The sequence below is a fragment of the Pituophis catenifer genome, unplaced genomic scaffold, assembly GCF_029215685.1.
Source record: "Pituophis catenifer annectens isolate HBS135680 unplaced genomic scaffold, rPitCat1.0.hap2 SCAF_2, whole genome shotgun sequence".
NCBI classification, from domain to species: Eukaryota; Metazoa; Chordata; class Lepidosauria; order Squamata; family Colubridae; genus Pituophis; species Pituophis catenifer.
Genome location: NW_027256882.1, coordinates 166,179,161 through 166,205,790, shown reverse-complemented (window position 1 = coordinate 166,205,790; position 26,630 = coordinate 166,179,161). Strand labels below are relative to the sequence as shown.

The 26,630-nt window shown below is 42.2% G+C and overlaps 1 protein-coding gene across 1 annotated transcript in view; it reads right to left on the bottom strand.

Annotated features, from left to right (window-relative positions):
- ARHGAP9 (Rho GTPase activating protein 9) overlaps window positions 1–26,066 on the bottom strand; it is a 33,575-nt gene extending 7,509 nt beyond the window's left edge. Inside the window, exons 1-13 of the mRNA XM_070934983.1 lie at window positions 25,724–26,066; window positions 23,641–23,873; window positions 13,677–13,904; window positions 10,274–10,447; window positions 8,662–8,772; window positions 7,278–7,339; window positions 5,883–5,964; window positions 4,286–4,381; window positions 3,780–3,878; window positions 1,961–2,087; window positions 1,705–1,815; window positions 341–439; window positions 147–224 (exon numbers count right to left, since the gene is read on the bottom strand). Of these exons, the coding sequence (XP_070791084.1) occupies window positions 147–224; window positions 341–439; window positions 1,705–1,815; window positions 1,961–2,087; window positions 3,780–3,878; window positions 4,286–4,381; window positions 5,883–5,964; window positions 7,278–7,339; window positions 8,662–8,772; window positions 10,274–10,447; window positions 13,677–13,904; window positions 23,641–23,873; window positions 25,724–26,066 (1,843 nt within the window). The remainder of the gene's footprint in view (window positions 1–146; window positions 225–340; window positions 440–1,704; window positions 1,816–1,960; window positions 2,088–3,779; window positions 3,879–4,285; window positions 4,382–5,882; window positions 5,965–7,277; window positions 7,340–8,661; window positions 8,773–10,273; window positions 10,448–13,676; window positions 13,905–23,640; window positions 23,874–25,723) is intronic.
- Window positions 26,067–26,630: the final 564 nt, after the last annotated feature.

Sequence of the window (26,630 nt, the reverse complement as noted above, 5' to 3'; positions counted from 1 at the left end):
ACACAGACAGCGTGGAAAAAGCCCAAATAATCTGAAAGCGACTTTAGGGAGAAATTATTTGTTTATTTGAATTTCTAAACCCCTTGGATTTAGATATGCCTCCTATAACTCCATGTTCACCATTTATCATTCTATGCTATACTCACCACGGTCAACTATGAATCTCAGCTTCTGAATAGTGGCCAAGTTCCCATTGACCCTATAGATTCCATCTGCATCCAGCCCTGAAAGAGAAGGACAGAACTGCTGTGAATCCCCCACATAAATCTATGGAGTGCCAGAACTAGGAGAAAGATCCTAGCTGAGACAGAGATGGAGTGGTGACCCAGGGATACCCTACCTCTCTGTTCCACAGCTTCCACACATTGTTGAACAAACCGGGGTACTGTGCCCCCTTCTCGCTGGCACAGGGCTTCTAGCCGACAGCCAAAGACTTGATCTAGGAATAGAAATGGAAACGGTGAAGCAATTGAAAATACTTTGTTCTAAGTGGGCTACAATTATCTCTCTGCCAGGGAATAAATATAAAGGAGCAATTTGTACAATCCTAGCCCTATTTTTATAGAGCCTAAAGCATCACAAGATCATGGTGCTGAAGTTCAACAGTAAACCTGATTCCTGACTGTATCGATACACACATACCCATGGACTAAAATCAACTTCTTAAACCTTTCCTTGCTAGACCTATTTATTTTGTTTTAAACCCCATGGACAAATAAAAATTGTAAAAATATATATATATATATCTATGCCACTTGTTTCCCTCAGCCACAAAAAAATTCATAGCCCCACAGAATTTTTAAACTCAGATTTGTGACTTTTAGCAATAGTGATTTGATCCAGGAACACTAGAAACAAGAAAAAACTTAAATTTGTCTTGAGATCTGGATGAACCTGACTCTGCTGATGTTTCAAAGGATTTTGAAGATCTGGGTCTTCACTAGGCCTTTGGTAAGGGTAAATTAACTCCTCTTGAATAGCTTGAGATTATTTTTCTTTCATTCCTGACCGGTTTTTATCATCTTTGTCCTTTTTATTCTTTTATTTTAACTCTTATTATATTCTAGTTCTTGTTTTTACTTGAAACAAATACCCAGAGCCATTGAGAGTTGGGCAGCATGCAAATTAAATGAATAAATAAATATCTAAGGATAAGGCCAATGTTTCCCCACATCAAGCTGTGAGGAAGGCCAGTCTAGCGGGGTGGGGGGACTTCTGTGGCTCAGGATGGGTAACAGGCAGGTTTTCCTCATTTTTGGTGCAACACTTTCAGCCTTCTATCCTTCTGAGGTCGGTAAAATGAAGACCCAGATTGTTGGGGGCTGGGGGCAATATGCTGACGCTGTAAACCTCTTGGAGAGGGCTGTAAAACAGTGTGAAGCAGTATATAAGCCTAAGTGCTATTGGTATTAAACCACACTAACTTTAAAAATAAATTAAGATTTTTGTTGTGCTGCTAGATATATAGGGAGGTAAAAAGAGTCTGGTGATAATTTTTCATTAAAGGTGGCAAATGTATTTAGTTGTCATAGTGCTCATTCCTGTGTGTTCAGAAAAATCTCTCACATACTCATTCATTCATTCATTCATTCATTCATTCATTCATTCATGGGTCATAGCAATGCTGAATTTCTGTACATTTGAAAATCCATCATCTCTACCCAGCCTCCATTGCAATGAAACTATAGGAATCTGCATCATTACCTCGGATCAGTCCTTTCTCCTGTAAACTTCGCAGGGGTGGCCTCTTGGCAATGAAGCGTCTCAGCTTGCTTTTGACTCTTTTCTTGTAGACTCTGCCAGGACTCCCAGGGGCTAGAGGAGGAAGGAACAGAAGCCAAGAGAAGAAGTTAAGGCAGCCGCCATGCCCTCATCCGCACATAGGACACAATAGCCCTACTTTCGACAGCTTTTAGCACTCTCCCCACCCCACCCCATCCCAGATCTGCTGGTCTCAAACCTGCTTGCACTTCACCCTTGGAGACCCCAAGTTCCTCTTCATCATCCCAGCTCAAATCCACAAGCTCAGCACTGTTTGACCGATAGAGTGGGTACAGAAGCGGCTCATCCAGAGGGTTCTCTTGATCCTGCAGTGGAGCAAGGAAGGAGCTTAATCCAGAGAAATGAGCAGCCAGATAGGATGGGGCAAAGTGGGCAAATGCGCTGCCATCAACTACAAAAGGGTTCTGTTTCAAAGATCTACAAACTTGGATTGATACACTTAGGATTTCATATTGACGTGCCACTGTGATAAACCCATGGTAGGAGAGTGTCAACTTCGAAACAACTACGGCCAATGCCATATTTACTTTGCTTTGTTTCTTAGTTGCCACTCTCTGGGGGAAGGGGGGGGAGTTAGAAAGGACTGGAATGCGGTGCCTGAATCCACTAGACAAAACATCCACCAGACGCAGCTTGTGACCCAAGGCCATGGCAACAGACATCATCTGAGACCGAGGGAGAAGGATCCCGCTGAACTGATTGGTTAACGTGACCTAGGACACCTGAGGGAGTGGGAAGTTTCTAGAATTACCCAGAGCCACCTTCAACTTTCTAAGTGCCGATACAATGTACTCAATAAAAGGAGTTTCTGAGTCCCGATTCAATTGGGTTCATTGCTCGGAACCATGAAAGACAGAGGGGGGGGAAGCGAGAGAGTAAGAGAGAAAGAGTATGAGAGATAAAATGAGAGAGAGAACTAGAGAGAAAAGAGAGAATGAGAGAAAATGAAAGAGAGAGAGAACGAGAGAGAGAGAGAGAGAGAGATAAGTCCATTGGGGTCATTGGGTGGTACACATGAAGAAGTACAAGCTCAGTAAAGGGCAAACCATGCACAGAGTCCTTTTTGTGGTCTGTCCTTCATTGATTTTGTAGTTCTTCATGTGTACCACCGAAGAACCCCAAAGGATTTCTCTCCCTCTTCTACCATGGCTCTATCACAGTGACACATCAGTACAAAATCCTAAATGTATCAGTCCAATTATGTGTGATAGGATGGAAGCCTTAAGGAAGAATGAATGCTTCATCTTCAACATTAGCCCCACTTTTTCCAGGAGAGTCCCACACCCAAGTCAATGAGAGTCCACCCCTGATCAACAGCTCCAGATAAATATGGAAATAGGGGGGAGAGAAAGGACTGTGCTCAGCATTGAGCACCATTCCACTCATTTTGAGCCCTCATCAAAATCAGTTCAATACTTTAACAAGATCAGAAAGAAGGAGGAAGATAGTGAGTGACTGACTGACAAAGAATGATTGTTGCACATATACCTTAATGTGCATGAGGGAGAAATGGAGAGTGGAATGCCTTTGGCTCCACTTACATTAGAATTTATTTATTTATTGTGCCCACTCACACCCCAACAGATTTTGCTTTCTGGAGCAGTAGGCCTGGCCTAAATCTTTCCCCTTTAAAATGTAAAATTTAATTTGTTTTTTAAATTATTGGGTATTTTAAATTTGTCTCGGCCAAATTGTTTAATTCGGTTTTATTCTGTTTTTAAATTTTGTATTTATGTGTTTTATTCTGTGGCTGTTCACCGCCCTGAGTCCTTCGGGAGTAGGGCGGTATATACTGTAAATCCAATAAATGAAATGAAATGAAAGGTTCTCACTGCAGACATAATGAGTTCAATCATATTCTAAACCTGAAACAAAGACCTTCTGTCTTCCTTGAGGGTAGTCCTAAACTTTGTAGAGGAAGGGTTGGCAGTCCTTATGTTTCAAAGAAGAAAGGAAAAGACTGAGATAACTTGAAGTTCTTGGTATCGTTCACTCACTAGTCTCTGGATGACCCCTTTGATTGCCTGGTACCAGTCCTGGCTGACAGCTTCATTATCTGATTGCAAGAGATACTCGTTGCCAGTCACAGTGCGAAACTAAGAAGTGAAAAGAACAAATTGGATTATGCAACAATTCCACTTAACATAATCTCACGCTCTTCTAATAGATCCTCACCACTTAAGACATAGCAGGAATCCTAATTTAATTTTAAACGGTAACGACAACAGATTCATGTAATCCCTTGTTCCTGCTATGTTCCTCTACTTGTGGGGAGATGAACAAACTAGGAAAGCATAGCTTACAAGTGAACCTGGAATTATAGTGAAGTACAGCCAGAGAAACCAGAGTATATTAACTAACTATCTTGATTTAAAACAGGACCACTGTGAATCAATTCTGAAGAATTGACAAGTTTACAGTAGGACAAACAAGATTAGTCCCCGTTGTGTAAAATCTTGTTACAAATATCTCAGATCAAGATGGGCTGCATTCCCACACTTACATGGAAGACATTCCGCTTGCTGGACAAATCCCGAGCCCACTCAATACGAGCCCCACGCAAATCCACACTGCTTTCAGGCCGGCTACCAGATGGAGTCTGAAGGGGGGAAAGGACAAGGGTTAGGCGGTTCTCTATACCCAAGTGCCAAACGATCTGTGCCTGAAGTCACTGGGAAGGGATGAGGAAAATAGGTACTAATTCATGTTTACTTCCTTATTGATTTATCACAGCAACAGAGACTTTTGTGTTGGTGGATGGATGGATGGATGGATGGATGGATGAATGGATGCAGAGGTGGGCTGCTGCTGGTTCTGACAGGTTTGGGCGAACTGGTAGTTCCGACCAATGGCTGGGCCCACTCGCCCACCTTGGCGCTATCCCGTCCTATATAATCGCCATGTGTTTAATGCCGCATGCATGTGCGGAAGTTCCACGTGTGAGTGAAGCAAGTGTGCACACGCGCACACTCACATTTTTGGTTCTGGGCGAACCAGTTGTTACATTATGTGAGGCCCACCTATGGATGGATGGATGGATGGGTGGGTGGGTGGGTGGATGATAGATAGATAGATGATAGAGATAGATAGATAGATAGATAGATAGATAGATAGATAGATAGATAGATAGATGGATGGATGGATGGATGGATGGATGGATGGATGGATGGATGGATGGATGGGTGGGTGGGTGGGTGGATGGATGTGTCACTGCATTTTTGTATTTACCAGATGAGCTCATATTTTTGGACTTTAAGACTTTCCGTAGCTTGCTTATCTCTGATCCACTACGCATGTCCACATTCCTTTTCTTTCTTTGTTCTCCTGCCAAGAGGTCCGGCCGCAAGAGAGGTGGCCGGCAGGAACGTTGCCAAAATGTAATTATTTAGATAGTGAGATGTTTTATTTTCTTTATAACAAATAAATGAGTTTTTCTTAGAAAAAAATATCTTCGGGGTTTATTTTCTTGCAAAAGTATGCTTCAAGGGAAAGGTCATGATCCACGTCTCTAAATCAAGGTCCGATTACCCAAAAGCAGAATGGGATTAATTAGCACCCTGACAGGATGGATGGATGGATGGATGGATGGATGGATGGATAGATAGATAGATAGATAGATAGATAGATAGATAGATAGATAGATAGATAGGAAATGGAGGGGGAAGGGGAGAGAATAGAGAAAGAGAAACATACAGTACATGGACACTGTATACATACATACATGGACACACATCATCCCTGAAAAATACTGAGTGGGCATGTCTAAAGACTATACCAGATGTTACTATATGCCATGAAATTTCAATTTAACGTATGCCAATTAGTGTACATTTGAAGTGACAATAAAGTTATTCTAAGTTCTACCAGATCCCTAAATGGGCAAAATAGCCCCTTTTATTCAAAAGTCTCTCCCTCTTCCTCCCAGCCAACAATTTCTCATAGGGGGCACGTATGACTTTTCCAAGAGATTGAACTGACTTCTTCCAGAAAACTTTTAAAATTAGTGCGAGGGTTGTACAAAGTCAGACTGCCAACCATACAAGACCTTAGGCTGCCTTTCCTGATTTGCCATTTAAGCATCTGTCTCCTGCTGTACTCACCCATGCAGCGGTCACTTTGGGGTCCTTGTAGAACATGAGACTGTTCCCAGCTAATACCAGCCACGATGATGCCCAGCATTTTCTGGAGGTAGGGGAAAAGAAGAAAAACTGGAGCCCAGCCCACCAAAGCCATAAACAAAACATACAACCTCTCCTGGGGCTTCCAAGATTAAAAGCGTCAAAAGGTGAACAGTCAAGATCAACGCTCCCACATACAGGCATGTGGCACTGCATGGATCTGTTTGTGCTTGGAATAACCTCTGCGGTTTCATAAATGGCAGTGCTCTCAACTTACCAGTGACCAAGTATTGGAGGAGACATCAAGGACGAGCAATTTTGCTGATAGTTTCTGGCCTCAAAAACAATAACATTTTCTGAATGTTCATATCGTAAATGAGAAATGCCACGCTGCCCCTTTCTTGCTGAACAATTGCTAATGAAATAATAGACTGGTGGAGACAAGAGACTATGAACTGGGGTTAAAACAGGAGTCCGTAGTATTGTCAGAGGGACGCTACCCATCCTCTCCATGACCTGTTTTCCTTGTTCTCAGCTGGGAGAAGTCTTCGTGGTATCAGAAACAGAACATCTAGATTCAGTCATAGTTTTGTTCCAAATAGTATCAACCTTGTGAACTCTCAAGTTTCCTCTTTTCTGCTACATATTCAAAATGACAAATGATACACGAAAGAGAAAGAGATGGCCTCCCTTATATAGACAGCTTCTTAAAGTGGCAATAACCCTGCTGACTCATCTTCAGTCTTAAAGGGGCAATAGCCCTGCTGATTCAACCTGGTCCACATCCTTACAATGGCTAGTCAGCTTTAAATCTGCATTACACTGACATAAAGGTTGTCTTATCTTGTCTTAGGAGACATCCTGTTGACTATCTTCCTTCAAGGTCTTCTTTTGAGAGGAGAATACCCTGAGCTCAGACTTATTCTGAACTTGTTTTCATTAGCACAGAGCTGAGTGTTGGACCTGGGTCCAAGTTTGGTTCACGTCTGTACATACAGCCATCATTTGACAAGTCTAAGCGGTCATGTATCTTCTTTGACGTACTCCCATTTCCCTGGATTTGCTTCCCCTCCTCTCCCTTAGAAAAAGTTTCAGCTCTGCCTTATTTTGCCCTGCCCCACCCTTCAGATTTATGTCAATGACTGAGAAGGTCCATTATTCACTAAGGCCCCTTTCCAGCTTCTTTGTCTATTCAGGCCAGGACATTGCTTGTCAAAATCCCTTCAGCTGTGAAATGCTCCTCACAGCTCCTCAGAGCTGGAGAAGTAGCGAAATGAGGACTGAGAAGCACAAATGCCCCAGATTCTTCCTATATGGACAATGAGGAAGGTATCCCTCCTCAATCCCCCTCCTGCCGGGGAGACTTTAACTGGGTACCTGAGTTTCCGACCTCCTTCAGCAATCTTGGTTTTGTTCAGCTGTCCACATTTCTCCACCATCTGCCAAAAGAAACAATGTCAACACACTTGCAGTCCTAGCTGTGTCCTGCAGGTCCTTCCTGAAATCCATACCACTCCCCATTCTCCCACTTCTCTGCAGATCTTTATTTCCTATAAACTCTGCCTCCGGGTAAGGCTCCACTGCTAGCTTTCCTACTGGGTCAGTTGAGGGAGGAACTTCCCAATGTGGCTGAGCTGCAACCTGTAGCAGCCCCAAGCCACGCAGTCAATAATGAGGATGTGTAGTTTGATGACATCTGGAGGACCGTAAGGTTCCCAATGTGCAAGAAGCAAAACAATTTGGGGCAGTGAGATACAATCATTTTTCAAAGAAGATAGAGAAGAAACACACAGGTGCACACATGCTAAAAAGGACAGGTGGGAGATGGTAAAACCAAGAATAAAACAGATGTATCCTCTGAATGCACAAATCCTAGTCCCAGTTAGAGATTTCCTCCCCAGCAATTCCATTTTCCATGCTAGCTTCTCTAGCTTGATTTTCTTTTACTTATTTCACTTTCCAGATCCTGCTACGTTCTCTTCACCATCTCTTTTGCCCCTTTGGTCTCCAAATCACATTTTTCTCCCTGGGCAACATTCCCAACCTCAGCTGAACCAGATGAAGAAAAAAGGCAGCAGGACAGACCCACTTCAAAACTCAGAGGGTGGCCTTCTCCGGCATGGCACAGCTGGCCTCTGGGACTAAGCAAGAGAGAATATCCTTTCAGATAATGGTGACTGAGGGTGCTGCCATGGGATGGAAAGGGGGATATTTATATACCATTCATCCCAGGAACGTGAGATGATAGTGCAAATATCTTCACATCTATAGGTAGTCCTCAACGTACGACCACATTTGAGCCCAAAATTTTGGTTGCTAAGAGAAACATTTGTTAAATGAATTGGCCTCGTTTTACGACCTTTCTTGCCACAGTTGTTATTTGAATCACTGCAGATGTTAAGTTAGTAACACGGTTGTTAAGTGAATCTGACTTCCACATTGACTTTGCTTGTCGGAAGGCAGCAAAAAGTAAATATGTGACCCCAGCATACTGCAACCTTCATAAATAGGAATCAGTTGCCAAGCGCCTGAATTTTGATCATGTGGCCATGGAGATGCTGCAGTGGTCTTAAGTGTGAAAAACAGTGATAAGTCGCTTTTTTCAGTGCCATTGTAACTTTGAGCGGTCACTAAATGAATTGAGGACTACCTGTATTCCATAAGGCAGACTAAGCTGATGAGATGCAACTATAACCCGGGATGTCTCTGCCCCTAGTCAGATTGAGCCTAACCATTATACTCCTGTATAGTTGTAACATACATGCAGTAATTCAGCATTGTCTGTGATGGAGCCATTGGTAGGTGATGGCACAGAATATTCTCCTAACCAAGCATCGAAGCTATATTGGGAATGGTTCCGCCGATGGTTCCCCTGTACAGAGAAAAAGCAAGATTATTTATCAACCATTTTGGATATCCATTCCCTTCCTGCTGTCAGCAGGCATTGCCAAGGCTGAACCTTAGGCCCAAATCCAGGACTTAAATGGTTGACCAAACTCAGTAGCAGATAGTGAGATAGCTAATATACAGCACCTCAATGTATTTTCTTTCTTCTTTTTAAAAAAACTTTATTTATTTATTTGTTTGTTTGTTTGTTTATTTCTTCAAGGTTTATTGGGTTTTTATTTTTAAACATATATCAACATCAATACATGAACAGTGTGGCCTCTGGATGTGGTTCATATTAATACAAATAACAACAGTCAATTATTGCATTGATCAAACACATATAATCCTAATATTAATATACTTGGTTATTTTAAAGTAGTTATTCAATATTTCAGTCTTCCATTCTAAAAACACTTTATAAAGGGGGAAGTGGCCAAGTGGTGCATGCGTGATTACCAAACTGAGTTTGCTAATGTAATGGGTAGAAGGAATAACCTTGAGGAACAAGAGGAAGAGCCATAAACCCCCCCCCAAAAAAAACGTAAGTGGAGGGTAGAAATGTAATGTGAGTATTACAGACAGGACCTTTCCCAGGTCTCACAAAAGTAAAAGTGGGAGGGAGAGAAAATATTCAGACTTGCAAGATTCTATTACTTTATATAAAACATTATAATAAAAGCAGTAGTGAGTTTCAAATCCCAGCGCTACCAGTTTGTTATTGGGAGCGCGCGAGGCGCTTCTGCGCATGCACAGAGCATTTTTGATGACATCTGGATGGGTGGGCAGAGCCTCCCATCGCTACCAGTTCGCCCGAATCAGGGCCAACCGGTTGCAACCCACCACTGAATAAAAGTAGTATTACATTCATAACTTTGGTTTTCTAATCTGGTCTATCTGAAAGGACTGATAGACAATCAGTCAGTCAGTCCGTCCCTCCCTCTCTCCCTACTTTATTTTATTTATTTATTTTTTTATTAGTCATATTTCTATGCCGCCCACTCTCTGAGGACTCTGGGCGGCTTACACCAAAGATAGTATACTAAATAGCATATTGCCCCCAACAATCTGGGTTTTATTTTATCCACCTTGGAAGGTTTAATTTTATCCACCTCGGAAGGATGGAACGCTGAATCAACCTTGAGCTGGTGAGATTTGATCCGCTGATCTGCTGAACTAGCAGTCAGCTGAAGTAGCTGCAGTACTGCACTCTAACCACTGCGCCACCTTGGCTCTTTCTCTCCATCCCACTCTTCTGCAGTACGCTAAGCTATTTAAAGTATAGGACTATTAACTCCAGTATTTAAAATTACACACCTACATGCACTAGTGACTGCTGTCCTGCCCTCTCCTTCACGCGCACCTCTGCTTTCAACCCAGTTGGATGTACATTAACACTTCCATTCTGCACACCTTTTGAGCAAAGGCATCTGTTTTGTCCTCCAAAACCTGCCATCCCAGTAGATCCCCTCATGGCCGTGCCTTACCTTGTGAGGCCATGTCTCTGGCAACATCAAGGATCTGGTATATCCCAGCTTTTTGTGGAGACTTTGAGCCCCAGGCTGCTCCCCGCTCACTCTATCTTCTGTTTGGTCCAGGTTGGCTCCTGGAGTAGGATCTGCTGGAGCTGAGAGATCATTTCCTTCTATTTGCACCAAGCTCTGGCAAAACAAAAACACAGAAAAGGGAAGAGGGAGAGGAGAGAGAGAGAGAGGACTTTCTATTACAAGAGCAGACATGAGCCCAACTATGGCTACCCTTCCTTATTCTGGCTCTCACCAATTTGATCCACAGCCACCTATTTCTTTCAAATCTGAAATTTCTTTCAAATTCTTCAATCCCATTGGTGCTGACCCACAGCTGATGATATGGACAGAGCCTTCAGGTGCATGGGGACGTGACAAGAGGATGTTGGGAAGGGGTATTGGAAGGGGTTTACTGTACAGACTAGCTGGCAACCACATGCCCTCTGTTCTGATGTAGCACACAATGATTTCTCATTATAGAAATTCCTCAGGCATCAGGCTGGTGGCCCAAAATGCAATTCTGGCTTAAACTACCAGAGAGCAATCAAACTCCATAGAAAGCCTCCAGAAGAGATGTATTAGTGGCAGGTGTCTGTCAATAGCTGAGCCATCTCAGGGCTTGATTTACAGACTGGGAATATCCCCCACCCACCCCAGCAATAATCCTGTCAAGTCCACTCCAGAACATTCCCCCAAAGGTAGCAATGTTGAATCATTTCAAAACACAATACGCGAAGCAAGATATGTGCCTATCATTCTTTCAAGAGTCTCATGCTACGTAGTTGGATTTCTGAATCACAGAACTGAACTGCAACTTCCATACCTGTGTAAACTGCTGACCTATTTTGGCATGCAACCCAAAAATGAGTTGAGCCCATTCTTCAGAGCGACAGCCACACACATCCCTCACTTTGATAACACTTCCATTTTACAACATAAAGATTTCTTTCTTTCTTTCCACTATCCCAACTGCATCAAGAACTACATTAGCCTGAGAAAATGGTTACAACTGGCTCAAGTTCACTTAATACCTGAATGAAGATCTGTTGAATAAAGTTCTCACTGAAATACTTTTAACACACCAGATTCTAGGCCATTTTTATCACTCTTATACCAGTAGTCTGAGTTCACACATTGATTGGATTTAGACAAGGTTGAATCGTAAGCCATCTTTTACAAACCTTCATGACTAAATCAAAAAATGTTAAACCATCGCCAAATAAGTGTCTATTGAGATTCTCAGTCATCATGGTTATCCCAAAAATGCTTTTTCAAGAGGCAACTGGACTTTCTGGTTTTTCTTTGAAGACAGAGCTGAAGAAGCTTCTTGGATGAGAAGCGAAATGTCTTCAAAGAAAAACCAGAAAGCCCAGTTTCCTCTTGAAAAAGCACTTTTGGGATAGCCAGATAAGCCACACTATTAGCACAATGTATGAACTCTGCCTTAGGAATGCCAATACACCTGAATTAGATTTTTGAAACATAAATCTCTGCTATTAAAACTATTTAGAATTCTTTATTAGCCAAGTGTGATTGGACACACAAGGAATTTTTCTTTGGTGCATACGCTCTCAGTGTACATAAAAAGACAAGATACATTCATGAAGAATCATAAGGTACAACACTTAATGATAGTCATAGGGTACAAATAAGCAATCAAATCATACTAGGAAACAATCAATATAAATCGTAAGGATACAAGCAACAAAGTTACAGTCATGCAGTCATAAGTGGGAGGAGATGGGTGATAGAAATGATGAGAAGATTAATAGTAATAGTAATGCAAACTTAGTGAATAGTTTCCATCCTATCAAGTTACAGAGATCTATTAGATGGAGAAAATACCATTAGTATTGGCTCCAGGTATCTCTTAGTACATGCTACTCTTAATAATTAGTACAAATATTAGGTGTTACTAGCAAATTAATAATGTGAGCATGAATTCTTATATAGCTAAACCACATTGCCCATACAAAAGAAGGAAGTAACAGTAGGCAAGAGAGTTTGCAGAAACAGAAAAATAAGGGGCGAAAGGCTAAACGATTTCCACTAAAAGTCAGTGTGATTCAGTGGCTATTGGATTAAGATGGATACATCCAGGTTTACATCCACTCTTCGGTACAGAAAAGTCCCTGGGCCATTGAATGCTACACTCCTCACAGAGTTGCTGCTGTGAGGAGAAAATGAAAGGAAATCACCCCGGAAGCTGCTTTACTGAGCTCTCTCAATTAGAGCAAGATATAAACAAACAAAAAAAAAATCAAATAAGCTAGATGAATCCAACTGAAATTATCGTGTTCCACAGCCACACAACATCAACTGCTTCATGGGGATGGAAGGAAATCAAGGAGAAAGCAGAAAGAATAGGAAGGTGTACTGGAGAGAGGGAAATTGTTGCCTGGGTTACTCTACGTGCAAGAGTTTGTCCCTTCTATAACTTTTTAAATATTTTTTTTTAGGTCTTCAAGCATTTGGATCAAATCACATCACTAAAACAGACATTAGCAAGTGAAAAATCATTTGACTGAAAGCATAGAGTACAGGAAATCGTTGATTTACAACTGCAATTGAGCCCACAATTTTGGTTGTTAAGAGATGACCATTGTAAAGCAGGTCACCATGGGACTGCATCTGATTTTACAACCCTTCTTGTGGTGATTGTTAACTGAACACAGCAGTTGCTAAGTGGACCCTTTGTTTGATATGGGGCCTTTTTTTGGTGGAAATAAACACCAGTTTCTGGAAAAATATTGAAACTCACAGTCACATTTCCACGGGATGCTGAAAATGGCTATAAGTGTGTGAGCCTTGGTAGTACAGTGGTTTAATGCACCCTGTTATTAACACAGCTGCCTGCAATTTCTGCAGGTTCGAATCTTACCAAGCTCAAGGTTGACTCAGCCTTCCATCCTTTCTAAGGTAGGTTAAATGAGGACCCAGTTTGTGGGGGCAATAAGCTGACTTTGTATAAATATACAAAAATATGAAGGCTATTGCTGAGCACATTGTAAGCCGCCCTGAGTCTCCGGAGAAGGGCGGCATATAAATAAAATTTAAAAAAAAAATTAAAATAAAAAAAAAAATAAAATAAACTGGTTGCCAAGCAACCATAATGCAATCATGAGACCACAGGGGATCCTAACATTGTAATTCTGAATCTAGGCCATAGTAGCTTTTTTAGAGTCTGACAGAACTTTGAACGGTCACTAAGTGACCAATTGCAAGTCAAGGATTACCTCTAAATCCATTCAATATTTGCCAACTAAAACACTTGCTGGGTAAAGGCACAAATCGATTAAAAGTAAAGATTGGATTGCTGAGGCTAAATAGCATGGATGTCCCCCTAATAATTCTAGCTTCTCACCATCTCTTGGCTCCTCCTGGGTGGCTTCCATGACTTTTCACCTGTTGCAGGCTTATAGTAGTAACTACGCAGGGAGCTGGAGTCTACGTGACGTTCCCAGGCTTCTAGCATCTGTACTGGTGGGCTGCGTGGGGTAGGAGGTGTTGTTGGCAACTGCTTCATCTCCTCCAGATTGTAATAAATTGGAGGCTTCTCCCCAAGGAGAGGTGGAGGAGTATCATCCAACATCTGCTAGAAAGAAGCAGAAAATAAATGAGAATTGGACTTACCGTAACATACTGTTCTCATCACTGGAAGGTGGACCTAGTAGGAAAGGATTAACTGTACCACTTTTACTCAGAATGTGAGGTTTAGAATCTCTTTCTCTCCTGTGGAAGAAACTTCATTCACTGAGTAACTATCTCTCAGGCCAATCTACTTCACAAGATTGTTGTGAGGAAGGAGCATGACGTCTGCTGCCTTAAGTGCCTGAACAAATGGTGGGATTTAAAAGAAAAACCTCTAACAAATACAGTAAATCAATAAATTCCACTGTGACGACAAGAACTTGCAATTAGTAGGGTATATGGAATGAGAAAAATAATGTGTAATGATCAGTACAAGGCAGTAAAGTAATTATCTTCTTGATCCTTGGACCGCTTAGGTACTCTTAATCTCTCTTTTCCTAAACAAGTAGAGACTGTAGCCTTCTCCTTCCTTTCTCTCTTGTTTGCAAATAGATGTGGATGAATAGGAGCTAATAGATGGACTTCTCTGCGTGCCAGCAACTGGCTCCCTCTCCTCCCCATAGGTGGAACCATGTATAATTCTGCTATGCGAAGGAAGGACTCACTGGAGAAGAACCTAATGCTGGGAAAGATTGAGGGCAAAAGATGAACGGGATGACAGAGAATGAGGTGGCTGGATGGAGTCACTGAAGCAGTAGGCGTGAGCTTAAATGGACTCCAGAGGATGGTAGAGGACAAGAAGGCCTGGAGGAACGTTGTCCATGGGGTCGCGACGGGTCAGACACAACTTCGCAACTAACAACAACAACAATAATTCTGCTTTGGAAAGAGCTTCATTTTAGGAATGGGGAAATACTTTTCTTGAGTAGCTTTTCTCTAGTGTCTGAGTTGCATAATGGATACACTAGGCCACGGGTGTCAAACTCGTGGCCCATGGACCGGATGCATCATGTGCTGGCCACACCTACCCTCGTTTTGGTGAAGGGGAAAAGTTGTGCTACGTCACGTGACAATAATGTGTCGTTGCGAGTTTGATACCCCTGCACTAGGCAATTCATGTGTCCCTTATCCTTTTCTAGGGGTGTCACCCAGTTCAAAACTATTTACTATGTTTGCAAATTCAAAGGTAGACTGTTTACTGCATATAGTCAATACATGATGGAGTTGCATATTGAAAATCTCTGGGATTTCCCTGATATGAGAGCTGTGGTGGTGCAGTGGTTAGAATGCCATATTGCAGGCTAATTCTGCTGACTGCCAGCAGTTCGATCCTGACCGGTTCAAGGTTGACTCAGCCTTCCATCCTTTCGAGGTTGGTAAAACGAGGCCCCGGATTGTTGGGGGCATTAGGTTGACTTTGTAAACTGCTTAGAAAGTTCTGTAAAGCACTATGAAGCAGTATATAAGTCTAAGTGCTATTGTTATTGCTATATGCACTCAAGGAAGAAACCTCCCTGAAGAGTATAGGAATCCTAAACTTGGGCGTCTCCTTGGCGATGACACACAAAGTCAGACTCAGCTAATTCTTCCACAAAATGCTTAACCTGACATGCTGGCTAGGGAATTCTGTGAGTTGGAGCCCATACATCTTAAAGCTGCCAAGGTTGAAACACTGGCCTAAACCTTTATATGTTAAATCCTTCTATATGCTAAATCCTATGAGGTCTTTTCATAGTGATGTGTTTTAAGCCAGGAGATTGTCTGTCTGCCTTATAGCACTTTCTAAGCAGTTTACAAAGTCAACCTAATGCCCCCAACAATCCGGGGCCTCGTTTTACCAATCTCGAAAGGATGGAAGGCATTTTCTGAATTTTTGACCTGCCAAGCCTAAAATTTTCACCATCCTAGTTTGACCATGTCGTACTTTCAGGGATGGCTTCATGTCAGCATGAGAGAGTTTTGTGAGAGTTGAATTTCTATGGACTTTTAGGACTGTTAATTCCTCTTGCCATTTCGATTGCCTGTTCTGGCAGTTTCCGGCTGGCCAATCAGATTTTGCTCTTCCAATGCTCCTCATGAAGAGGAAGAAGAATGCTTTTTTCAATACATCAAGAGTCAGCACCAATAGAGGATAAGGATTTTCTCAGTGACCTTCACCCCTGAAGCACTGCAGGCAAAATTACAGTCAATCCTACCACTTTCCTCCTCCATACTCTGCAATCTCTGGAGACCTAATCAAGCTCTTCCTGCACTTCCTAGGCTATTTTCCTGGCCCGGCATCATAGCACTTTCAGGTGTGGCCTCCTGCCAGCATGCCAAACAAATAGCATATGTTTACCACAAAACACTTCATGCAGGATGGGGAAGAGCCCTGGTTTCGGTCTTCATCATTATTTTCTTTTTATCTCCCAAGATAGAGCCACTAGTTCCTCTCTAGAAAGCAGACAGAAGGCTAAAGTAAGAGGCATTTCCTCTAGTGGAAAAGAAGATGTTCTAAGATCTTTTCTATCAAAACCAGCCCCAGCTATCTAAAAGTGACTTTTATATAATAAAGAGCCAGACTTCCCCTCTCTGCAGGTTACAAGGAAGGATTAATGATATTTCAGGAATTTATGAAATTTTATGCTGGGTCTCATAAAGACAGTGAGCCATCTGAGCTTCAGAATAAACTGAGTAGATTACCTTGGTCATCAAAACATTTGATTATTCAATTGGGAGGTGGGAGAGTCAAAACCATTAAGAGAATCAGGTTATAATTCTATAATCCTGCTGATCAATTTATCCAAGTTCTATCCTATCCTATTTAGCACTGGCTTTGGTTTTTTAAAGTTGCCATGGTCCCTAATCATTTCAATTGTTCTGTGATTTAGTTGAGAACAGAGCAGAATGTTTAAATAAACAAACAAATAAATATGCAGTCCTATATCACAGGTTGGGAATAAAAATTGATGCCAACAGATTAGAAAAGATTAGGATTACTGATTTAGAGATCACAGTTACTTTCCAAGTTTGTTCCCATGGCCATATGTAAGGTATGTACGTATGTCTGTCAACAACATTTATGAAATATGTGTATCTCACTGCATTTGCACTGTCACAGCACAATGTGACAAAAGAGTTAAAGTTTTACCTTCTACCAGGAGCAATTGCAGACTAGAATCAAACTGATATTTGGCACCTATTGCTTTTAGTTGCATTTTAGAATCAGTACACGCAGTGAAATCACATCAGTCGATTCAGCATTTTAGATAGTTCTAATTTCGACAACTTGAAACATGTAATAAAAGAACTAAGAGCTAGCTCAAGAATAGAATATTTACTCCAATTCCCACAAAATATCAATTTCCCCTAACTTAATTTGTGCCTTAAAAAATTAAGCCAGATACTGGGTTTTACAAAGTTTTAGTGTTTGTAAATTGCTGTAAAGCCGTTGGAATCAGGAGTCTATAAATTCAGGAAACAAATGCTAAGTAAAAATGCCTAGAATTCAAGGAAATTCTAATGCTCATTGAATAATCAACTGTACAGAATAGCTTGTTTTGTGCCATTAGTCAATTATGGCTTAATATGATAATAATTAGCATCTTTATGTTTTGCCTAAAGAAATTGAAGGCACTACTGATATTAAAAGCCTTTAACATTCCCATCAGGAAATAAACAAAGCAAAATAAGTGCCATAGATGTCTTAGGAAGAGATATAGTTGGTTTGAGCCCTTCTCCAAAATAGTCATTGGGGTAACTAGAGTGAGGTTCAACACTGCACACTTAGACAAAAAGAGGCAGGGCCTCAATCATTGTGCTCACACTAGACTTCTAAACTTGAAGATGGCAAAGAGCTACTCCCATTTAAGAGATTGTAAGGATATAAAAAAATAAGGAAAGACATGCTCTTTGCTATTATTTTTTAAACTTTGAATCCCCAGACAACTTTACTGGGAATTGTGGGAACCGAAATCCACTACATTTGGAAGGTACAACCTAAGACTTCATTGGGGTACAGTGTTGGATTTTGGTCAGGAAAATCTAAATTTGTATCCCCCCTATAGAATGAGGTCCATCATTTTCTCATGTTCTCTACAGTCTATTAACAAGTTATTTTGAGGATAGAATCAAGTCACTTTTCAATTATGGAACAGGGATATTCCAAATAACTATGTAATAATTAATAAACACCATCCAGAGTCCAACCAGAGTGGAGCAGTTTAAACATTTAATGGATGGATGGATGGATGGATGACAGGTAGACAGATAAACAAAGATACATAATGACCAAGTTTCTTTCTAGCTACTCTTGTCTGAATAGGAAGACCATTGCAGCTGTGAGTCTTTTCTTATGCTGAGCCACAGCTGTTTTACCTTCTGCCCATGTAAACAATTTCCATAAAATCCCACTGACAGATGCATATAGCTCCAGCCAATTCTTCCCAGCTCCACCCAGCTCCATACAGATTCCCTATTAATGCCTATCTACACAGTGCCTTCTCTAGCTTAGTCACAGCTGTGGCTCCTTCTGCCTACTTGTCTATGTTCATTGCTCAAGAGGAAGTTGAAAACGGGTTGCTTCATGGCAGAAGACTAGAAGAATATTGCTAGTGGTCCAGAGAGTTTCTTCCTCTTCCTCACTTTGTCTCAATTCTGATTATGTCTTCTTCTAAAATCTACCTCTCCGAGATGACCCCCTTTATCCTACCTCAAGTCTTGAGGCCTTCAGAAGTTTTCTAGGAAGCACCGATACCCCCACTCTCTGGTACTTACTACCAGCACCAGCTGTGCGTTTCAGGGGCGTGCGCAGAGGAGCTGGCCCTCCCACTAACTTCACCCACATCCTGTGTGGGTGGAAGAGGCTAACCCTCCCTTCCAATCAAGGGAAAGACAAAGAGGAAATTGTGCAAGGTAGCAGGGCAGATGCTCAGATAAGCAGCTCTCACCCAAGCATCTAGTGGAATCTTGACAGAAGAAAAAATATGCATGCAGCAGTCCACAGCAGTCAGAAACCATGAATTATATAAATCAGGATGGAAGGACTGGAACTTAATGCAGTGAAAGCTTACAGTTAAACAGCTTTAAAAGGGATATGAGTCAACTTTTCTGAGAAATTTGTCATTCTGGAGGTGTGTCATAAGGTTATATGAAGGCCTTGACTGAGAGTGACTTTGAAGATTTTTTAAAAGTTTCACTTAATGTCTACGCTTGTACTGGGAATGCTTTCAAAATATTCTGCTTTCTTCCTAATCTGGGTTGTATTATGGACAGTCAGATAATTCTGTTCCAACACTCACAAAAATACAGTGCTTTTCAACTATTTCCAGAGAAGCATCTATTTTAGTCTATGCTGCCAAAAGAACTGGATCTTGGGATAACTTCAAGACTAACAGACTTTATGATAGTTTATATTCCTATGGACCACATCAGGAGTTTTCAAACTGTGGGTTGGGACAGGAGCACTTGGGGCGGGAAGTGATCACAGATTTGCACAAGCAAAGTAAAAGGCGCTGTCAAAACTCACTCCTGGCTTCGCTCCTCATTTTGCTTGTGTAAATCTTGCAATGGGCGTTTTTTGTAATGCAGAATCCTTTACCTCATCATAATTCCATAGAAATGCCTTGGATGTTTAATATATCATTTCCCCCTATGTTTTTATTCTTTAGTCCACCCTTTTCAGTTTATTTATTTATTTATTTATTTATTTATTTATTTATTTATTTATTAAATTAATCCGCTGCCCATCTTGCCTAAAGGCGACCCTAGGCAGCTTACAATCAACAATTTTAGTTGTTCTAGAGATGGTCTTCCCGCTCATTCAAGAACTGAAGGAAAATATTAGGGAGAGACCTTTATTTAGAGGAGGAGGAGGAGGAGGAAGCATATCACTTGCAGCCAGTCTGAATTCTTACAGCATAGACCAGTGATGGCTAATCTTTTTGTCATTGTGTGCCAAAAGCGCATGCACCTGCCTGCACCCATAATGGAATGCACGCGTGACCCCCACGCACTCTACCTCCCATGCATGCGCGTGTGACCCCGTCTGCGTTCCCCCCACCCCCGCACATGCGCATGTGACTCCCCCTGCGCCCCATTTTGGGCCTAGTAGGCCTCTCTGCAGCCTCCTAGGACCAAAAACGGGCCATGGGTGGGGTGCGGGCCCGTTTTTGATTCCAGGAGGCTGTAGGGAGGCATACATGTGTGAACCCCCACACACACACACCCCGGGCATGCGCGCACGTCTCCTGCATACGCCCTGCCCTCTGCACATGCGTGGCAGAGACCCGAAAATCAGCTGGCCGGCGGGAGGCACGCACGTATGCGGGGTGGAGCTGAGCTGGGCGACAGCTCATGTGCTCGCAGAGAGGGCTGTGCGTGCCACGTGTGGCACGCGTGCCAAAGGTTCGCCATCACGGGCCTAGACCCTTGACCCAAGGATAAGAATATAAAACGAGCCCTGCTGGACCAGGCCAAGATCCATCTTAATCCAGGATTTTTGTTCCCTAGAGTAACCAACCAGGTGCCATTCAGAAACATCCATCTCTCACCATTGCTCCCCTGCAACTGCTGGATTGATGGCAGACTACAATTTCTCCCCACTTGCTCTCTGCTCTCCATCCATTCGTCTTTTTGTTATCATGTTGATGTATTTTCATATTTATTTTATTGTTCTATTACTTTACTTCTGTTTTCATCTCTTCCTTTTTATTGTTGTAAGCTACCTTGAGTAGACCCAAGGCAATATAGATGGCAAAAATATTTAACAAATAAATTAAATAAATAAACTGATACTTGGATACATGCTGGAACTAGAATTCTAGGAAGAAGCCAAGGGAAGTCAGTCAAATGTTTTTAAGAAGACCTAATATCAAAACCAGCTTCTACAGCTCTGAGGGTGAAGCCAATTTTTACTTCTGCTCACTTGCAGCATTTTTACCTAGGATAACTGGGGAACGTCATTGCTTGGCCATGGCCTACAACTGTCATTTAGTCTGGATAAATGACACAAAAGATTAAACAAACAATAGTGATATTAATCTTGTTTCTTAGAACTGTGGTGGCACAGTAGTTAGAGTACAGTACTGCAGACTACTTTTGCTGCCTGCCAGCTGCCTGCATTTTGGCAGTTCGAATCTCACCAGGCTCAAGGTTGACTCAGCCTTCCATCCTTCCAAGGTCGGTAAAATGAGGACCCAGATTGTTGGGGCCAATATGCTAACTCTGTAAACCAGGGGTGGGTTCTACTTACCTTTACTATCGGTTTGCAACAGGAGTGCGTGTGCACAGAAGCTTCTGCACATGCGCAGATCGTCCATGATGACATCCGGGTGGGTGGGCGGAGCCTCCCGCCGCTTTTACTACCGGTTCGCAAGAACCGGACGGAACCAGGAGCAACCCACCACTGCTGTAAACTGCTTAGAGAGAGCGGTGAAGTACTGTGAAGTGGTATATAAGTTTAAGTGCTATTGCTCTTGTTATCATAATGGCCCTAAGAAAGAGGACTTACATAGACTAATTGCAGGAGACTCAGCATCAGTGGTGAAATCTAAAATTTGTTACTACCGGTTCTGTGGGTGTGACTTTGGGGGGGGGGTGTAATGTGACTGGGTGGGCATGGCCAATTTTTTTTTTTTTTACTTTTAAAACCATTTTTTCTACAACCTCTTCGGCGAAGAGGTTGTAAAAAAATGCTTTCAAAAGGCTCTGACGATCCCAGCTGAGTTGCCTGATCATCAGAGCGTTTTTTAAAAACCCTCTGCCGATCAGGCAACTCATCTTGAATCGTCAAAGGCATTTAAAAGAAAAAAAGCCTCTGATGATCGCGTGGCTCAGCTGGGGGGGGGCAGGGATTTTTCTCCAAACCACCCGTCTCCATCGCTCCCAGATCGGGTGATCCGGTCCGAACCGGGAGCATTTCACCCCTGCTCAGCATACTTAAGCCAGCCTCATACTTCTTGACATAATAGACAGTAGAATTCATTAGTAAAGGTGTAGGATTGACGGGCAATTAATTAGATAAATTTAATTAATTAGATAAATTTTTAAAAGGTTTAGGGAAAAGTGACTTCATAGAAAGTCCACATTCAGAGAGATAGCAGGTGCCTAAATATTAGATCCTGAATTCTGATGTCCAGAGAAAGACTTAGCTCTCACTGATTGCTGGAAAGCTCCCAAAACTATTAGGCTGTAGAATGTGCAAACAGAAACATAAAGGCATGAAATTGCTCATACTATGTCAAGAGTGAGTAGAGGGTAGATTGAAATCTAACATACGTTTTCAGGATGCTCTACTGTAGATCAGCAAGATTGTGTGATTTTTCAGCACAAAAGCAACAACAAGGAGAGTTTTCTTTCTAAAATTAGATGAATGACTGAAAGCCAGAAATGAGTAGGTTACAAAAAGATAAAATTCAAGTTCTGAAAATTTAGGCTTATATTCAAGGGCATTCCGATGGCAACCTTGTGTCTGTAGGTACCAATGCACCTCTAACAATTCCCCTGAGGCTGTCTTGGTTCTTTGAGTCACTCTGACCATTGTTTCTATAAAAACACTTATTACTGAATGGAAAGATAGCATGGCGTAAGGCCTTTTTGTACAAGAATGCTCAGTGGCGCACATAAGCCTCTAGGCAATTTTAGGAGTTTAAAATGGTGGGTGGCTGTGGCCCAATGCTTTGTTTAGAACTGGGCTCAGCTGCCGAGAGGAATAAGGTAAGATGGGTGAATAAGGAAGCATCTGGAGCAGCATGCCCTAAACTTTCTGGCTTTGCGGATCAGTGGGGAGGGGGAAGTGGATGGTTCCATGCAGTGGTGAAAAACAATTTTTTTTTACTACCGGCTCTGTGGCTTGGTGGGTGTGGTGTGGCTTGGGGTGTGTGGCTTGGTGGGCATGGCAGGGGAAGGATACTGCAAAATCTCCATTCCCATACCACTCTGGGGCCAGCCAGAGGTGGTATTTGCCGGTTCTCTGAACTACTCAAAATTTCACCTACCAGTTCTCCAAACTCCTCAAAATTTCCATTACCGGTTCTCCAGAACCTGCTGGATTTCACCCCTGGTTCACACATGCGCTCGCCCTCCACTTCTGTGGCTTGGTTCTCAGTGGGACATGGTCCAGTACTGAGCCAAGGTCCGGAGATTGGGAACCCCTGATCTGGAGGATTCAGAAAGTACTTTCTCTGCTGCCTATGTCCACTAGGACAGTTCTATGTCCACCATCCCTGACAGATTGTGACCACAAGCCATAAAACACTCTCTAAATTCCAGGTTTGACTCCACATATGGACCAAAACCTCCCTTGACAATATTTGTTTGCAATTTTTTAAAAAATAGAAACATCCTTGATAAGCTGGGATGTCAGTTGGGATAGTTGCTGGATGTTTTTGTTGTTCTTATGCATTTTAGTTGCACCTGAATACTTTTTAAAAAGTTACATTATAATATTAGAAAATTACAATAATTAATATATTTTTATTGCTGTTCGTCTCTTGGGTACCATATATTTATATCCCAAAGAAGCTGTCAAGCTTGGAATCACATTAGTGTATGTGTCTAAATACCACCTGTGTCATGATAATAGCAATAGCACTTAGACTTATATTCTGCTTCACAGTGCTTTACAGCCCTCTCTAATGTTGAAAGTGCTGTTTGGTTTTACCTCAGCTGCTTTAGTATTATCTTGTTATGATGGTTTTATTTTATTTTTATTCCATGTTAGCTGCCCAGAGTTATGTTTGCAATGGGCAGCCGTATAAACCGAACCCATAAACAGATAAATGAAGTCTGAGAAAAGTACTGTAAAAGGCTGAACTCACCCTATAATATCTCTCACTTCTTGCTAGCTCTTCCTCTGAATGTTGCCATTGCTTTGTGCTTTTGCATTTCATCTGAGACAGGCCACTCAGGCTGTGACGCCTACCCAGAGACAGCTGATGGATTCTCATCTTGGCAGAAAGGTGGTTGCGGCAGGACAATAGATTTGTGTGGGAAGACGATGGGGATGGCTGCACCCAAAGATCCTCCAGAGAATGAGACATTTCCAAGCATGCTGAAAGGAAGAAACGTAGAATCAGCAAGGATAATTCTTGCCTTTCCTCACACATTCTATGTTCAGTGAAGCTTTTGGTTCAACAAGGGTTGATCCAAATTAAGGAGAAATTTCCTGATCATGAGGAAAATTACTTTTGGGTTTTGCCTACTGTTGTTTTAATTTTATATTGACTCCTACTATTGGGAATGTCTGCAATGAAAAGTAAAGAGAGACTCTGGGTCTGAAATAATACCTGACTTCTGGGCAGAGGTGAGATTCACTTACCCTCCCTACTGGTTCGCAAATGTGAGTGTGCGTGCAGGGACGCTCGCTACACTCGCGTGCGCCACCTTCCATACATGCTCGGCCTTCCGCACATGCTCTTTGCTCATGTGCGCGCCTTCCACGCATGTGCCCAGCCTTGAAAATGTGGCAAAACAGGACGTCATTACATCCAGATGGGGGGGCGGGACCTCCCACAATTGCTGCTACCGGTTTGCCCAAACCAGACAGAAACGGCTGAATTCCACCTCTGCTTCTGGGGACTACATCCAAGGTGTATAGCAGCATTGCAAATATAGCTAGTCATAGCCTTTTCCTATAATGGGTCTTTTCCTTTCCAGTCCATCCGATAGTCATAGTCAAAATCCAAGTGGGAACTAAGCCCTACCAGGCTTAACTTTCAAGTTCAGGAAAGGCTAGGCAAGTCTTTTTGAGACTTCCAGTAAAAACAGAATATGAAACCTCTGTCCTAAAGGTCTTCTCTACTTAGATTTGCTTAGATCTACATCATAGTCCTTGAAGCAATCCTTTTGTCAGCGTTCCAAATTATGATTTCCTCCAGCGCTGACATGAATGAGAGAGGGAGAAGCTTTGCTTTAATGCTGAGATGAACTTTTACCTAGTTTCCTGCTCTTCAGTAGATAGCGTTACCTGGGTGACAGAGGGAGGGGGGAATTCCTGTGAATCAGTGGCACTGTGAAATTTTAAAGATGTTTGATCCTTTTCTAACTTACCCTCTCATTTGTCAGGTTTCTTTAGCCAACAATCTTTCTATTTATTGTCCAGGAATTCTCTATGTCACTGTCACTACTGACTAAGTGCCACGGGACGGCCACCAGCTTTATTGGTCTACTTTCCCTCAAAATAGTGTCCTGAACCAGTCACACAGCACTACTGTCAAGGGTATAATGACACAGTATTTACCTTCATAAATATTTGTACGAGGGGTGGGCATTCTTTTAGGACTGGGGACAATACCTCTCTTTTGAGAGGGATGCATACTCAGTGTCTTGGGAAAATAGGTGAAGTTGTTATACAGATGGGCAACACTACAATTTTCTGTTTTCTTAAGTTTCGGGGTAGGAATGTGATTTTTTCCCCTTTGTTTTTAGAAATTGTGTTAACCAGGGGTAACCAAATTTCAAAAGGAAAAATACACTAAGGCTACTAGATCTTGGCTTCAAAAATCTATACAACCACTAGATGGCAACAGACCTGCCCACAAAATTATAACTCTTTGCTGCCATCTGCTGCTGTTTCGGTTTCTTGCAGTTCAAGCATGCTTGTTCACTTGTGGATATCTGAGTTGCAGTGAGTGACAAATACTGGTCATTTTCTATGCTTTACTTGACTGATCTGGAGTGGTATGGCATTTTTCCTCTGAAACCAAGATATCTGAGCCCCTAAATACACTGCATTTTTTATGCATGTTTCCACCCCAAAATTATGGAAATGTCCATCCAATGTTCAGCTATTGTGGTTGTGGGGATTCCAGAGATAGAATAAAGTTGTTTGAGAGTTCCAACTCCTGTAGTTAAAGTTGCCCAATCCTGGTTTAATCCCTTGAATTTCAAAAAACAACTCACCTGGACCTCCATCCTTTTCTGAATGGATGCCAGGATGGAAGAAGACATTTTGCTGTAGACTTGCTCTTTCATCATAGGTCACTTCAACCACATAGGATGCTGGGACAAAGATGGGCCTCTTCTGCTTGGGCTGGCCGAACCGCTTCACCTGCCACCAATCCTCATTGGCCTTGTGCACAAGATGGAAGATCTCCCCTTCCTCGATAATCACCTGCCTTCCATCTTCAGATTTGTACTGATAGTCATAGAGAGCCTGCAGCACCACACTGCCTGGAGAATCCAGAGAAGATTCGCTTTGGGGGTGATTGAACCCTTCCAAGAACCGCCTCCGACTTGAAAACATCTTGCCAAGTCAGGTTGATCTGAAAGAGCCGGGAACTCTGGGCCTCAGCATGCTAACTTTTCACCTGTGAGGAAAATAATTTCAGCACTAAATTTAGATGTGGTGAAAATATAACTGATGTACAATGCCAGTAAACTAAATTTATTTATTTATTTATTTATTTTTCATATTTGTATACCGCCCTACTCCCGAGGGACTCAGGGCGGTGAACAGCCATAAATAAATACAAAGACATACAAAAGTTAAAAACTATTAAAAAATATTAAATAATTTAGGTTTAGGTTCAAAGATTAAAACATCTAAATTTAACTAAAAGAGATTTAAAACCCAATTTAAAGCCAATTTAAAGGCCAATTTAAAAGGGAGAGTTAGGCCAGACCAGCCTGTTGGAATAAAAACGTTTTTAGGGCGCGGCGGAAGATGCGTAGGTCTTGGATCCTCCGTATCTCCGGGGGGAGCTCGTTCCAGATGACAGGTGCCCCCACAGAGAAGGCTCTCCTCCTGGGGGCCGCCAGTCGACATTGTTTGGCTGACGGCACCCCAAGGAGCCCCTCTCTATGGGAG